The following is a 13,920-nucleotide window of genomic DNA, read 5'->3' as shown; positions in this document are numbered from 1 at the left end:
TTGAGCCATCTGCAGCTCAGCAGCCTCAGGTCTGACCTCAGTGACCCAGAGCTCCTCTAAGGATAATGCAGAATATTTCTATGTTTACAGGATAACTGATACAAATGAAACAGTAGAACTTTGTCTCCGGTCATTTAAAATCTTATTTAGTAAAGATCTATTTGTAGGTGAAGTGTCCTTCATCAGGCAGCACCTCTTCCTCTTCCTCTGCACATTTGTGTCTCTGTGCTTGTTGACAACAACTCTGCAGCTGCATTTGCTAAACTGATGAAAACACAAAGAAGTGTGTGTTCCTCCTGTGGTGGTGGTGGTGGTGGGGTGGGGGGCATTGTTGTTTTTGCACATGTGCAGAAAGACAGAGGCTGTCTCTTCCGCTCATTTTTTTTTTTTTTTTGCACATTCTGATAAAAGTTGGTTTTTAGGAAATGTTCTACAATGTTTAAAAACATGGTAAGAACTTGTTGTTTGGGCTCCTGTGTGTGTGTGTGTGTGTGTGTGTGTGTGTAGGGGGAATGGGATGGGGTGGGTTTGAGGTGGCGGGGTACAAGGGTCCTGTCCGCCCATCTGTATTTTGACCTTTTCGGGGCAGATGCTGCAGGACGGAAGAATGAAGCCGTTGAGCAACTAAATTTCAAAGCAAATCCAAAACTTCCAAAATCAGAGCTCCTCTAAGGATAATGCAGAATATTTCTATGTTTACAGAATAACTGATACAGATAAAACGACAGAAAAGTGGTTCCAAACAGTCCGACCCCGAGTCTGTGAGTGTGTCGTCTGAACTGCAGCCTGGCTCCAGCATCACAGTTACGTCAGCGTTTGACACAGAAACAACTGCAGCTTTGTCGACGGAGGACCGACGCCATGCGGTGTGAATCGTTGTGGTGTTGTGTGTGTTTTAATCAGATATTGAGTGATTGATTTGCTGGCTGTTGGTCAGATCCAGGGTTGAATCCTTTGATCGTGGGATCAGAAAGATCAGATCTTTCTTTTGTGTCCACACAGAGTCAATTCCAGCATTTATGTTAAAAATAAAAATCAGATAATTCTTGAAGGCAGCAAAGATGGAAGTTTCAGGAAAAGACTTGACTTTGCTAAATTTAGTCACTTGGTAAAATAGATCCAGCAGCGCCCTCTAGTGTCAAGAACATCTCTGTGCAAATGGACGCAGCTGTGCAGGAGCCTGCCTGTCCAATCACATTAAGCCGCCCCATGACTAACCTGCAGCTTCTGTGGATGCAAAAACAGACCAACAATTTTACTCTCTGTAAACTTTAAAGCCAGTTTAGTTTGGAAAATTCCCTTAGACGCTAAAATAGACGGACAACAGGGACGCATGAATCACAGATTTATAAGAAACATTTTTACGAGAGTTTAAACAGAGAAAAGTGTGAAAATGCTCATGTTTGGCTAAGAAAAGTGTGTAGTGAGGAGTTTTACAGCTTTAAAACATCTATAAAAAGATTTTAAAAAGTTGAATACTTTGCTTTTGATTTATCATAACTCCGGCAATAAACAAGGAACCGCTGTAAAATAAAAGATTAGTTCTGTGAAGCATTTGGACAAACGTTTTCTTATGAACTTTGTTCACATCAGCAGCAGACTGGGATGTGTAAGAGCGGCCATGTCTGCAGGACTCATTACCTGTGTGACATCGCCATCTCGTGGTAGCTTGTGGCATTACAATAGTGAGGAAACCATCCCCATAACATTTATTTAACGCATTCTGTGAAGGCAGATATGACGGAGAATCACCAAAGCCATAAAAACTAAATGTTTTCCCTTAAATATTTGTTTATCTGTTAGAAAATAAAACTTTTGAAACGGTTTTTCTGGAGTAGGTTTGCTCACAAAAACGGCTCAGTGTTACGGAAAGCTGGTGGAGATAAACACAGCAGCAGGAAGACTCCAACAAGTCCATCTATCCATTTTTTGACCCCCGTTTTTCAGGGTCACAGAGCCTAACCTGGATAGTGTTGGATGAAGGTGAGGTACACCCTGGACAGGTCGCCAGTCTGTCGTATGGCAACACAATCCCAAGTTCACACCTAGGGACACTTTAGAACCTATGAAGGACTGTAAGAGGAAGCTAGAGTGCCTGAAGAAAACCCACACATTCACAGGGAGAACATGCAAACTCCACACGGAAAGGTCCCAGCTGGGATTCAAACATTCTCACTGTGACGCACGAGCACAAATCACTGCGCCACTGTGCAGCCCTCAAACACCATTCAACAGATGTAATAACATGAGAGAACTCCAGGCAGCTGTGACCATCTCCAGGAGAACCCAGAGGTCAGGGCACCCAGGAGAAGTCAAGTCAAATGAATTTTGTCCAGTTTTATTCATATAGCCCAGGGGTGTCAAACTCATTTTGGTTCGGGGGGCACATTCAGCCAGTCTGATCTCAAGTGGGGCCGGACCAGTAACGTAAAGGCAAAATAATAGTTTTGTTTTAGTTTTTTTACTCTTGTGGAAAAAATGCCTCAACCACAATACTAGCTTAATCATTTGGGCCCAATGGATCTCAAATAAAATTAATTACACTTCAAAAAAAGTTGGTTTATTCAATTTCATACCAACTGAATATTTGACATCTGACAATGAAGCAATCCTGATAATAAACTCAAGAGGGGCTACGGAAAAAAACGAATGATGTCAATACTGCAGTGAATGCAAACGTTTGTTTTTTCAGTCCAAGTAATTGTTGGTAATTCTTCTCTTTTCTTAACTGCAAATGGTAAAACTTTCTATATGGTGAGTCTCATAGTGGTACTGAATGTTATTTTCTTTGAGCACTCAGATGTGTTGATGACATACCAAGAATGGGGTTTTGCATTCAGCTTTGTAAAAAAAACTCTGTCCATTTATTCTGGAAAGCTCTTCACTCCAATTCACTTTTTGACAACATTTTGGTCATAAGGGTGTCACTCCTGATCATCCTTATAGCAAGATAACAGCGGTGAGGCTCATAGGGAACCAAAATGAATCTTACCCAGACGCAAAGCTGTTAGGTTTCGCTTTTGGCACGTGCAGAGATATGCTGTTCCACCTGTTTTGCTTTTCCTTTGCTCTACCTAGTGGCGGAATTGCGCATTTTGGTTATGTCTTTAAAAAAAACATTACTCAACACAGGAATGGACTAGAAATGTGCTTGTTTTTTAAACATCCTTATAATTTTTACTCTTCATAATATGATAGAATATTAGGGCCACAGAGGGAAAAAAAGACAAGTCATAATATTGTAACCAGTTGTTTTAAAGGAGGACAGTAGTTAAAATGACAGATGTGGGGCATTTCGTGAAATTGTACCTCAGTATGGTTTCATAAACGAAGACATGCTGATGTGCCAGAATATGAAGTATCACATTTTCATAACTATCAAAACTGTAAAAAGAATATGTTGCTTTTCTCCATAAGGAACCAGCCTCATAAATTTATGACTTTATCCTTTTTTCTCAGTGGGGCCCTAGTACTCTGTCATATAAAATAATACACATTCAGTATGAATATAAAAACACAACGTGTAACATTATGTTCCTTTATTTAATAAAGACAAAACAAAGCAGGTAAACTCAAAAAAGGTTCACTTTGAATGAACATAAAAAAATTATGGAAATGATTTCCACATGATTAGATAGGGTTACTTGAACAAAAATGAATCATATTGGTCCTACTTAATGTACTTAGGTTCAAACTAATAAATTTAAGTTGATTCAATCTAAATACTGCAGTTGGACCCAACTTTAAATTAATATTGTTGCTCACTCTCAAAAGATAAAAGTTGATCCAACTAAATTGAATCACTTCAATTGGTCACACCTCATTAAATTAAGTTTATTCAACTTAAATTTGTATGACTACCTAACACAACTTATGTTGATATTACCTAATTTTTTGCTTTAATTGTATTTATACATCTGACATTGCTAATGTTTCCCAAAGTTACACCCAATGGGTCTTTTAATTTTCACATGAAAGGCATGAATTACACAGTAAAGTCCCACATCACTAAACAGGAGCTCAAATAACGCAAATTCTGTCTTAAGTATTGGAACATTAACATTTTACCACACAAGGGGTTTGGTCATCATCCTCTCCCACACTCTAACTCATGGTGCAGAAAAGAAATAAACATATCAGTTTAAATCACTAGTTAAAACAGAGTAAAACAGCTAGACAATAAAACCCATGGACAAAAACTCACACTTAGACCCCAATCTGCCCAGATAGACAAAGAAAATGGAATCCCACAATTCCTTGGGATTACTAATGTATCCAATTTAACGGTATCATGTTGGATCAACATGATTGAAATTAGTAACTTTTAAATGGATTATTTTTATGTACGATCGACATGATTCATTCACGTGAGATTAACAAACATAACATTTTCTGGTTGAAATGACAAGTTACGTTTTCGTAAACTTAATTGGCTGGTAACTTAATTTAAAAAAATCTTGAGTGTGCTTTATCACTGTGGTGGTGTTGCCTTTCTTCTTAATTATATCTTTTACCTCCTCGTATGCCTCCATGAGGATTTGTGCTTCCGATGGGGAAAGGTACGCGGCTCTAGTTGCCATGGTAAATCAGTTTATCTGTGATCTGTGGCGGGGTCTGTTTGAGTGAGCCGTGAGCGCGCACCTATCCAGGATTGGTTACACCTGGCTTGATGAATCCGTGTCTGCTCATCCTGGCTTGGTCTTTGTGCCACCGATTAAGCCTGGACGCACATGTTTTGGCTTCATTGAGCTCAGCTCAGTCATTTATCCCGGATGTCTTAATTCTACTTTTGTATTCCTGGTCCTGGAGATCTACCACCCTGCCTGTTCTCCAGATCTCCAAGACCTGCTAGCTGCTGATTGGCTCAATCAGATGTCTCCACAGTTTGACTGAATGAACACACCTGGTCCAGGTAATCAGCAGCAAGCAGTGCAAAGAGAGCTGAAAAACTGGCAGCCAGGGTGGTAGATCTGGAGGACCAGGAATGAGCAGTCCTGCTCTTAGACCCTCCTTCCCGGTAAGGAACAACTCCTAAAAAAAAAAAAAAAAAAAACGGATTCTGCAAGTAAAGAAGAAACCTCAGGGGTGTCCATATGAAGGAGGGATCCTCCCCCAGGACGGCTAGGTGATGTACCAGTACCCTTAAGAGAAGAATTAGCTTATCTATCTCTACAACTACATGCTAAAATAGTCCATCAGATGGACACAACTGATCTGCACAGAAGAAAAAAAACAACGACCCAGAAACCAGAACACTCAGAGATCATTCAGATTTGGCCTCAGAGAAGCAACTGAAGCAGCAAACAGCATCATAGCAATGAGCCAGGTAAGATAATAAATGTGAAAGAGCGTGGCGCTGTAGTGTAGTGGTTAGCACTGTCACCTCACAGTGAGAAGGTCCTGATTTAAATCCCAGCCGAGAACTTCCTGTGTGTTCATGTTTTGCTTGTGCTCGTGTGAGTTTTCTCTGAACCCCCCCATAGGTGAATTGATGATTATAAATCATCCCTTAGGTTTGAATTAAGTGTTCGTGAGTGTGTTGGTCCTGCAACAGGTTGTTCCCACCTTCACCCAACAGTGACTGGGATAGGCTCCAGCAACCCCCTGAAAGAGAGTCAGTGGGTTCAGAAGATGGGCAGACGTTCACCTAAATCTGATTGGTCAAACCTAAAGGTTAGGTTTGTTTGGTGAAGAAGCTGCCTGCAGGAGTCTTTCCTGTGTACAGATGTTTCTGTAGAAGCTCTGATGCTGAAGTCTCATTGACATCTGCAGCTCGTGTCCTCGTGCACTGGATCGGGCCCAGCTTGGCCTGCACTCTCCTCGCAGCAGCAGCGTCCAGACTGAAGGCGAGCAGAAGTTTATTGAGCTTAATGGCAGGCTCGGCGCCCGGCGAGCAGCCGTCGCCATGACAGAGCGGGAGATTGGAGAGGACAGGCCGCCAGGCGGCTCTTTGAAATTGTATTCACGCCTCTGGTGATCTCTGAGCTCCTTCATCGTGTCCTTGCTGCTCTTTTCTTGCTTTGTTTCTTTTTTTCCCCTCCCTTTGCTCCCTCTCAGCCCCCCACCCTTCCTTCCCCCCCTGTTATATTTATAATGCGTTTGCCTGCAGGGCATTTTTCTATAACCTGACCTTGCCATGGAGCCACTGTAGGACATGATTATAGTGATGCAACTCCTGTTCTTGTGTGTCTGCGCTGGTGTGCAGCCTCTCAGCCATTCTTGGCTAGCTGCTGCAGGCGCCGTGCAACAGCTGAACGGACGCCGTCCAGGGCCGCTTGGGGAGGGAGGGGCCACATGCTGAACCCACAGCAGAAGAAGAACAAAAGATTTTCTGTCTCATAGCCATCTTGGAGAACAATTTGAGGACAATGAAGAGTAAAAAAATGCACTTTCTGAAAGACGAGCAGCTTTTATTTTGCACAAATACCTGCAGGATGATAATAAAACATTCTCTTTGTTAACCAAACCCAGAAGATTAAGCTGATTAGCAGAAATTCTGGTTGTTTTTTTTTCCTACTTGTGTTTGTTTGCAGTTTTTTGGCTTTCTTGTAAAACAACCAGACTCCTTTAGCTTTCCTGTTTCCTGCTTGTGCAGAGGCTGTTCGGTCCTCAGCTGCTTTCCTCTCAGCTGTTGTGATATTTCTGCTTCCTGATCTCAGCGTCAGAGCCATGTCAGGAATCTGGGAGGCTTCAAACAGGCAGGGAAGGAGGAAGGAGAGGATTCATGGTCTCACTCTCACTGAGCTCTGATTGTTATAGTCTCCAGTTTTCCTGGACTTAAAGAGATTTTAAGATTGTATTGTCTTTTGGATGAAAGCAGTCGGCCCGCAGAGCAGCAATACTCACAAACACGTCAATATATTAGGATAAATATTTCATAGCAGAAGGCTTTTGCTGCGTAAACAGAGAGCTGTTTTTCATCGTTAACTGGATGTGGTTTGGTTCTTGCTGTTGTGAAACCAAATGAAGAAAAACAGCTTTAAGGGAAGGAGAAAACGCTGACATCTTCAGCGTGATCTGCCTAATTGTTCTAATGATGAAACTCATGTTGTTTCCAGGAAATATCCCAGACCTTCCCTCCTCCTCCTCCTCCTCCCTTCTGCACAATGATGAGGTTTTGGCTTTTAACTTGAAAATCGTGAAATCGTGAATGTGTGATGCTGCATCCAGCTTCCTGCCCGTTTATCTTCAGGTGTACATAAATGTATGTAAATATGAATCATTTGTTTTCTGAAAGCCTTTAGCTTTAATTTAGTTCATTTTTGTCCCATGATGCAGCTGCAGAGGCGTTAGAAGTTTGAGTTTGGAACTGTGATTTGTGTTTGCTGTGAAGGACATTTCCTCCTCATCAGGTGGATTCATGCTCAGTCTTACGGCCCTCCATGTTAGTCTGAGCGGCGGTCAGGTTCACACACTTCATGTGGCTTTATTCCTTAAGGAGAAATACACAAACATTTCTTTTCTCTGAGATCTTTTCCACGAGGATGTGATTTATCCTCCGGTCATTTCCGGCGTCGTTCTCCGTGTGGCGCTCTGAGCCGACCTTGCTTTCCAAACGGTTGTTTGTCAACAGGCTGAATGGATTTTGCTCCACCTGCCACAGCTGCGTTTCGTCATGGCTCCTCTTCCCGTCCGCAGCCGTCCTTGCTCCTCTTTGGCTGAAAATAATGAAGGATTACATACAAGAACAAATGCTGGCTTCAGACCTCACGCCTGTGCTCCTTCGCCCGTCACACCAAAGGGAGCAGGTTCCGTCAGTTCCACCCCAAAAGTGAGGTGACATCTCATCATCCCGCCTCATGGGGGGGGAAAAAAAGACCACATTTTCTCTGGATCTCAGACAAAATGTGAAGCTGTGGTGAATCATGGAGTCAACACTAAAGGAAAACCCCTCTTTTTGGTTTTTAGGGTGGAATCAGAACATCAGCAATGAATGAAGTCACAGGACCGATCAGAGTTTGGGATTAGAATCTCAGGTTTGCAGACGTATCAGAGAGGGAGAGTGAAACTGTGTCAACCGACTGCGTGTGTGTTATGGGGACGTTGTGTGTTTGTGGGGGTGTGAAGTTGGTCTTAAAATAAGTCTTCACAACTGTTGTGACCCCCCCCCCACCAGCACTCCCCTGGAAAAATCAGGTCACCACACAAACTGTGTGTGTGTGAGGGTTGCTCACCTCTCTCCACATGGCAGCAGAACTTTGGAAACACAGTTTTCTGATTGATTTAAATTATCTTAGCTTTTTTTAAAAATCATTCCTTTTTTAAAGTTCAGCCTCTTTTTCTGGTCTTTGGAGAATGAAGCTGACGACCGGAGCGAGCGTCTGATGGCGTGGACGGGTAAGAACGACGGCGGGGTGGTATTGACACGTACCTCACAGGACTTTAGACGCTGCTGCAGCTGGACTAAGGCTCGGTTGGAGGTCCTGGTTCATTCTGACCTTTACAAAGAGCTTTCAGAATGCCTGCTGCTGTTGAACCCATGCTGAAAAGTCTTGAAGTTTAGTTTTTTGGCTCATATGGTTTATTCTTCAGCAGAAAAAGAAACGTCAAAAGTACACATGTAGTAAATCTGTGCAGACAATCCCTGTCTCTCCTCCATGCTTTTAATGACGCTAATGTGTTTTATTTAAATAAAGGTTTTCTCCATGTTGGTACAGAAAGCGCATTCACATCTGCAAGACCTTTTCACCTAAAACATCAGCTTTGTGTTGCAATGTGGAAGCTAAAAACAGAATTTTAGAAAATGTCCTGACCTCTGTGTCTGGATCGGTTCTGCAGAGTCACTCAGACCTGTTCCTGACTGTTTAGGCTCTTATTGTGATCCAACGGTTGCCTTGGCAATGAGGATAAACAGCAGGTTGTGTAAATCTTTGAAGCAGCCGCTGAGCAGTTACATCCTGTGAATTAGTTCATTAGGAAGGAAATTTAACTAAGATGAATCAGGAGGAAGCAGAGAGGAGGACTCGCAGCAACAAAACTCAGTTTGAACAAATGAAAAGTTTTTAATGTTCTTCTAAAGTTAAATATTTGTTAATTTTGAGTTCTGACAAAACAAGAGCGATTGCTGGACTTTGACAGCCGTGTCTGAACTTCCCAGAAAAGTCACAGATCATTTAAAAATGAATGATGTTTTGTCCGTTACAGCTTCAAAAGCTCTCTGCTTTCCAACTCAAACTTGAGGAGGACTTGGTCACATTTGGATCTTCTGCTCTCTGATGTTCCTCTTTGGTCCGAATATTGTTCATATTGTTTGAATGTCCAGCAAAGGTAGAAAAAAGAAAAGCAGACCTCAAAAATTCCGCAGGGTTCTCCTTGCAGAAGCAGAGGCTTTGAAAAAAAGCCTCCTTAATGAGTCTTTGTATCATAGCTGCGGGTTTTGGTTGTCTTTGAAGCAGCTTAATTTGAATCCTCCAGGGGGGAAGGAACACACGGCATTTGATCTCCAAGGTAACACATGCTGCGTTGATGGGCTGGAGTGCAGGAGTTGAGGGTTATTAGATCGAATGGGTGTGGATGAGGCGCGGCTGTCGTGAGCAGTTTGAACGTGGCCGGGCTGAAGCTCTTGATGTTGGGGGTGATGAGGGGGAGCCGCTATCGGAGCTGAAGTCTAAGTCGACCGGCTTCAGATTGATTTTAGGCAATTAGCAGCCCTGCTGGATGTGTGCAGCGTGTGATTGACAGGTCCTGTCTTGACGCTACGTGACTGATGAGTTGGAAAAAGTGTGTAGCTTGTTTGCACTGACGTGAGTTCTTGTGTGCTGCTGTTTGCATTCACAAATGAAGATGGTGCAGCTTTGAAACACACTGCTGTGTTTCTCCTAAAAGGAGAGGGATGCTAACGTGCAGCTCTGTAAATCGCACACGCATAGAGTGCATGTGAACACATGCTGAGGGCTTCCAGCTCTGAACACTTAATCATCTGTCAGTCAAGTGAAGTATGAAAGGGCACAATGTTAATTCCTCAGTTGTGATTTTCTCCGGTTTAGCTTTAACCCGCTGACAGGAGGCTGTGTCCGGTCATTCTGAAACATGCAGGATTGTTTTTTTGTGGTTAAAATGACATTATTCCTTCAATTCAGTCCTCAGTTTTGAGCCTGGGGTTTGAACATCGACTAACCAGTTGGCTGAAAGATGGCCGTCCCATCCAACCAGAATGGGCTGAATGCAGACTGTAGCTCTTGTCAGGTCGGTTTTTGCACTCCGGTACGTCATCACACCTCTTCTTGTAGGTTACAGTACGTGCCTTCACACTCATCACGCCGTGAAAACTATATATTAAAAAACTTTTGAGGAAATAAAAGCAATACAAAGTAACCCAAGCATAACAAACACCTCGTTAAAAGCAGGTCCAGAAAAAGGTCTTTGGGTCCAGTGTAACTGCATTTGCAGCTCTTTCTTCCAGCTTGAACTTTCTGCAAACCTCGTGAGCAAAAGATGCATTCACCTGCGGCCAACACAAAAGGCTTACATTCTTGCGTGATTTATCATATCTGAGCATGCTTCAAAGAAAAGGAACAGAACATTCTCAGGGAAATAATCAAATCACCAGTTTTACAACAACGACAAAAACACATCATTTTAAGCAGCACTCGCAGAGATGTTACTTCCACGTTCTGTATGAGACAGTTCAGTCATTTTTGGTTTGGAGAGTCTGTAGCAGAACAGTGTTGTTTACATGAAAATGGCAGATTCTCTGGATTGTACTAGACGTCTTCTGCAGCTTCCTAAAGCCACAATAAAGGAAATCTGGCTCCAGAAGGACATCATGTTGATGCAGTGTTCATGTCAGCCACACGAAGACCTACATCCTATCAAAAAAATTATTTTGAAAGTCCCGCTGTGGACTTGTATACTACAATTCTATCACTTCTAAGATGGTTTTCTGTTTATTTGTCAGATGCTTTTAGCTGTTAGCGCGCTGTGCTGATGCTAACCGTTTGTGTTTTAGAAAACTCACAAATTTAGAGCTTGCCTTGTATAAAACCTGACATCATAATGACCCATTCCTTCCGTAACTGATCATCTTTTGGGAAAGTTTGTAAACTTGACAAGGAGTTTCTTGTAGCGGATGCTGCAGAGGTAGCTTGAGGTGCTGTCCTCTCATTTTTGGAAGGCAAACTTTGTCCTTTTGATGTCATCGTTTGAACACACAACAACCAATGCACATACAACGCAAAAAGCGAAATAAATAAAAATCAATGAATACAGCGACTGACTTTTCTGTTTTCGGAAAATCAACGACTTCCGTTATCTGCAAGATGAAATTCATCAGCAGTCTTAATTTTTTTTTTACCAGAAACACGCCACACACTTAAGTACAAAGATCCAACTGACTTCCATCAATGCATGTAGAAGAAGACACGGCACACTTTTCATTCATAAATTTTGGTCACTCTGGTGCAGGTAGGACGTCACCAGAGGCTGATCTCACCCACGCGCTGCTGCTGCTTCATTGAACGCTAGTAAGAATAATCAAATATTGAAAATGTGACGGAAAAAGCCCTGTTCTCCCAAAATACACTCAATATACTCTGGTTACACATTTTGTGTAACCAGAGTAGCACAGTTTGACTCAAAAAGAGGCAGATGAGTCACTCCTCCCAGGATTGTGTCCCATTCTCTTCGTTGCTGCTTGAAAGATGAATTTTTGTAAGTAAACTCGGCGTGAAATGAGGTGACCGTGACAGAGAGATGTTTATATGTTCTTGTAGTTACGGTGAAGACCTGTCACTCTGATCTCAGAGCTGATTTTCCCACAAATGACTTCATACAAGAAGCTCCGACTTGGCTTTGATTGAGTCGGACACGGCTGCCGCTGAGGGCGGTTACGCGTGTGTCCGTGTGTGGATTAGCATTTGAAAGCTGCGCGTGAATTATTGAAGCCTCCGAAAGACACCAGTGACATTTTCACGACTTTCAGCGCTTTGATGACGAAACGGAGGATGCCCGTTTGCCAGCTGGAGTTCAAGTACATTGAGACAGATCCGTCAGCCTGTGTGACGGATGTAAAATGTAATTCTGAATATTTATGTCTTGGTTCAGACTTCCCTACAGTCTGAAGGATTTATCAGATTTTCTGCGATGAGATTTTCCCCCCTGACAGTCTTTGGTGGACAGCTGACAACAATTTCCCCCAAATATGTAAGGGTGAATGGCCGACGAAATGTGCGTTATTACTTTTTAACGCACGCCGTGGAAGTCTGAACTGTCCTCCGCTTTGCGTCAGACGGTTGCTTAAAAACCGTGCATTTAAAAAGTGATAATGCACACTTCCAAGGCCTTTAACCCGCTTATACCATGGTCACTTACAAAAGCAATACATATCAACCAGTTTTTAGTCCTTAATTCTTGTTTGTTTGTTGCTTTTCTCACAAAAAAGCGGACTATTTGTTATGTGATGCGGCGCAATGTATTTATCATGTAACAAATAGTCCACGTCGCGCCGCACCACCACTGCAGTCAAGATTGGGCGATTATATCTATGCTGATCTTTCCGATGGGTTGAATAAATCATCAGTTCAGAGAGAAAGTTCACCTCTTACCGCTTGTTTTTGTCCAAATGATGAAGCAAAAGGTTGTTTCAAAGAAGCCGGCGCAGTGATACAAAACATTTAAGCTAGCTGACCGGAACTTCTTTTTTCACCGTGTGGTTATCAGGTTTTAACGCACACCCAGCAGCCAATCAGAATCGAGTATTCACCCGGACCATGGTATAATAATCCCATAAATAAAGGTGAGAAGATTTCTGGAAGAGAAAAAACCCCAAGAATCTGCTGTTTTCCCCATGTTGAAACGGGTGTGTGATCCTTTCTGTGATGAAAAGTCTTCTGCAGCTGCTCTCCAGGAACACATCTGCCACTTAAGCTCCTGCTCACAAACCGTCTCCAGCTGTGAGCTGCTGTTTCTGAGGACCCCCCCCCCACCCCGCTGAGAGTTTTTCTGATGGTTTCAGTTGAGGGCAGAATGTGTGTAGAAACTGTTAATGTGCCAAAAAGCAAAGAGATGACACAACACAGTTTAGGCTCTCTTCAGAATCTCTGAGTCTGCTAACGTGCACAGTGGGCCGAGCGGCTCCACATACAGTACATGCTGGGAGAGGGGGTTACCGTACTTTAACAAACACCACAAAAAAACAGGTGTTTGCTTTCTTGTAGAAGTGGATCTTGACAAGAAATTGGCATTATGCAGCTGAAAAGCCAGTTTAATTCCATTTTAGATGTCACATTTGTGAAGAACATACAAACCAGCAGAGAGGAGTTACAACCAGGAACCTTTTCTGCCAAAAAGTTCACTCTATTTATATCTTTTCAACACTACGGCACACTACACTACAGTCTGCCAGAGGACCTGAGAGCCGCAGAGAGCATTGAAGTTTTTAAGGAAAGGCTAAAGACCCGTCTTTTTAACCTGGCTTTCAGCTAATTTTTGAAATAACTTTATTTATTTATCCATTTTATTTTGTTTTATCAACTTACACCAGATTTTTAATGGTCTATTTTAATTTCAATTTACCTTATTTCAATGTTTTATTGTTTATTGCTTGTATCTACGTTTACTTTTTCACTCTCATTTTTATTTTCCGGTGCTTCCTCACCTGGATCCTCTCCCTCTGGGTCAGCTGCTGTTCAGCCACTGTGGCTCTAGATGAAACCTGCATCACCGCTTAGCTGTGGTGGAGCGGTCCCCGCCTGTGATGCTGCATTTAGCTGTAAATGCAGCATCACAGAGACGGAGGTTCCAATTATTAGCGTTTCCAACATCTTGTTTTCGTGCTCAGTCTATTTCTTATTGTCTTTCCCCATCAGTTAGGGGGGGTGGGAGGTGTGAAAGAAGTGGGGGGTTGTGTAGGTACGGGGAGGGGGGCCGTATTTTAAATTTTTTCTTTTTGTGCTTATTTTAATTTTCATACTTGTTTTTATG

General features: G+C 42.5%; 1 protein-coding gene across 19 annotated transcripts in view; it reads left to right on the top strand.

The window, feature by feature from the left end:
- The window catches only part of akap6 (A kinase (PRKA) anchor protein 6), a 234,406-nt gene that overhangs the window by 24,352 nt on the left and 196,134 nt on the right, over positions 1-13,920 (top strand). For 3 of the 19 annotated variants that reach the window (XM_078940966.1, XM_078940965.1, XM_078940964.1), the window contains exon 1: positions 8,143-8,337. The exons of 13 other annotated variants lie outside the window; for them this stretch is intronic. Coding sequence is in view for 3 of the 6 variants with exons in the window: in XM_078940960.1 (XP_078797086.1) it covers positions 5,094-5,125; positions 5,200-5,326 (159 nt within the window). In the remaining 3 variants the exon portion in view is untranslated. Of the gene's footprint in view, positions 1-4,861; positions 5,126-5,199; positions 5,327-8,142; positions 8,338-13,920 lie in introns of those variants that run through there. 3 more of the 19 variants (XM_078940960.1, XM_020713578.3, XM_078940963.1) reach the window with 3 other exon arrangements.

This window comes from Oryzias latipes, chromosome 22, assembly GCF_053564925.1.
Source record: "Oryzias latipes strain Hd-rR chromosome 22, Olatipes_Hd-rR_3.1".
In the NCBI taxonomy this organism is placed as follows: Eukaryota; Metazoa; Chordata; class Actinopteri; order Beloniformes; family Adrianichthyidae; genus Oryzias; species Oryzias latipes.
Note: the sequence above shows the minus strand (reverse complement) of the source record. Positions and strands in the feature narration are given on the sequence as shown.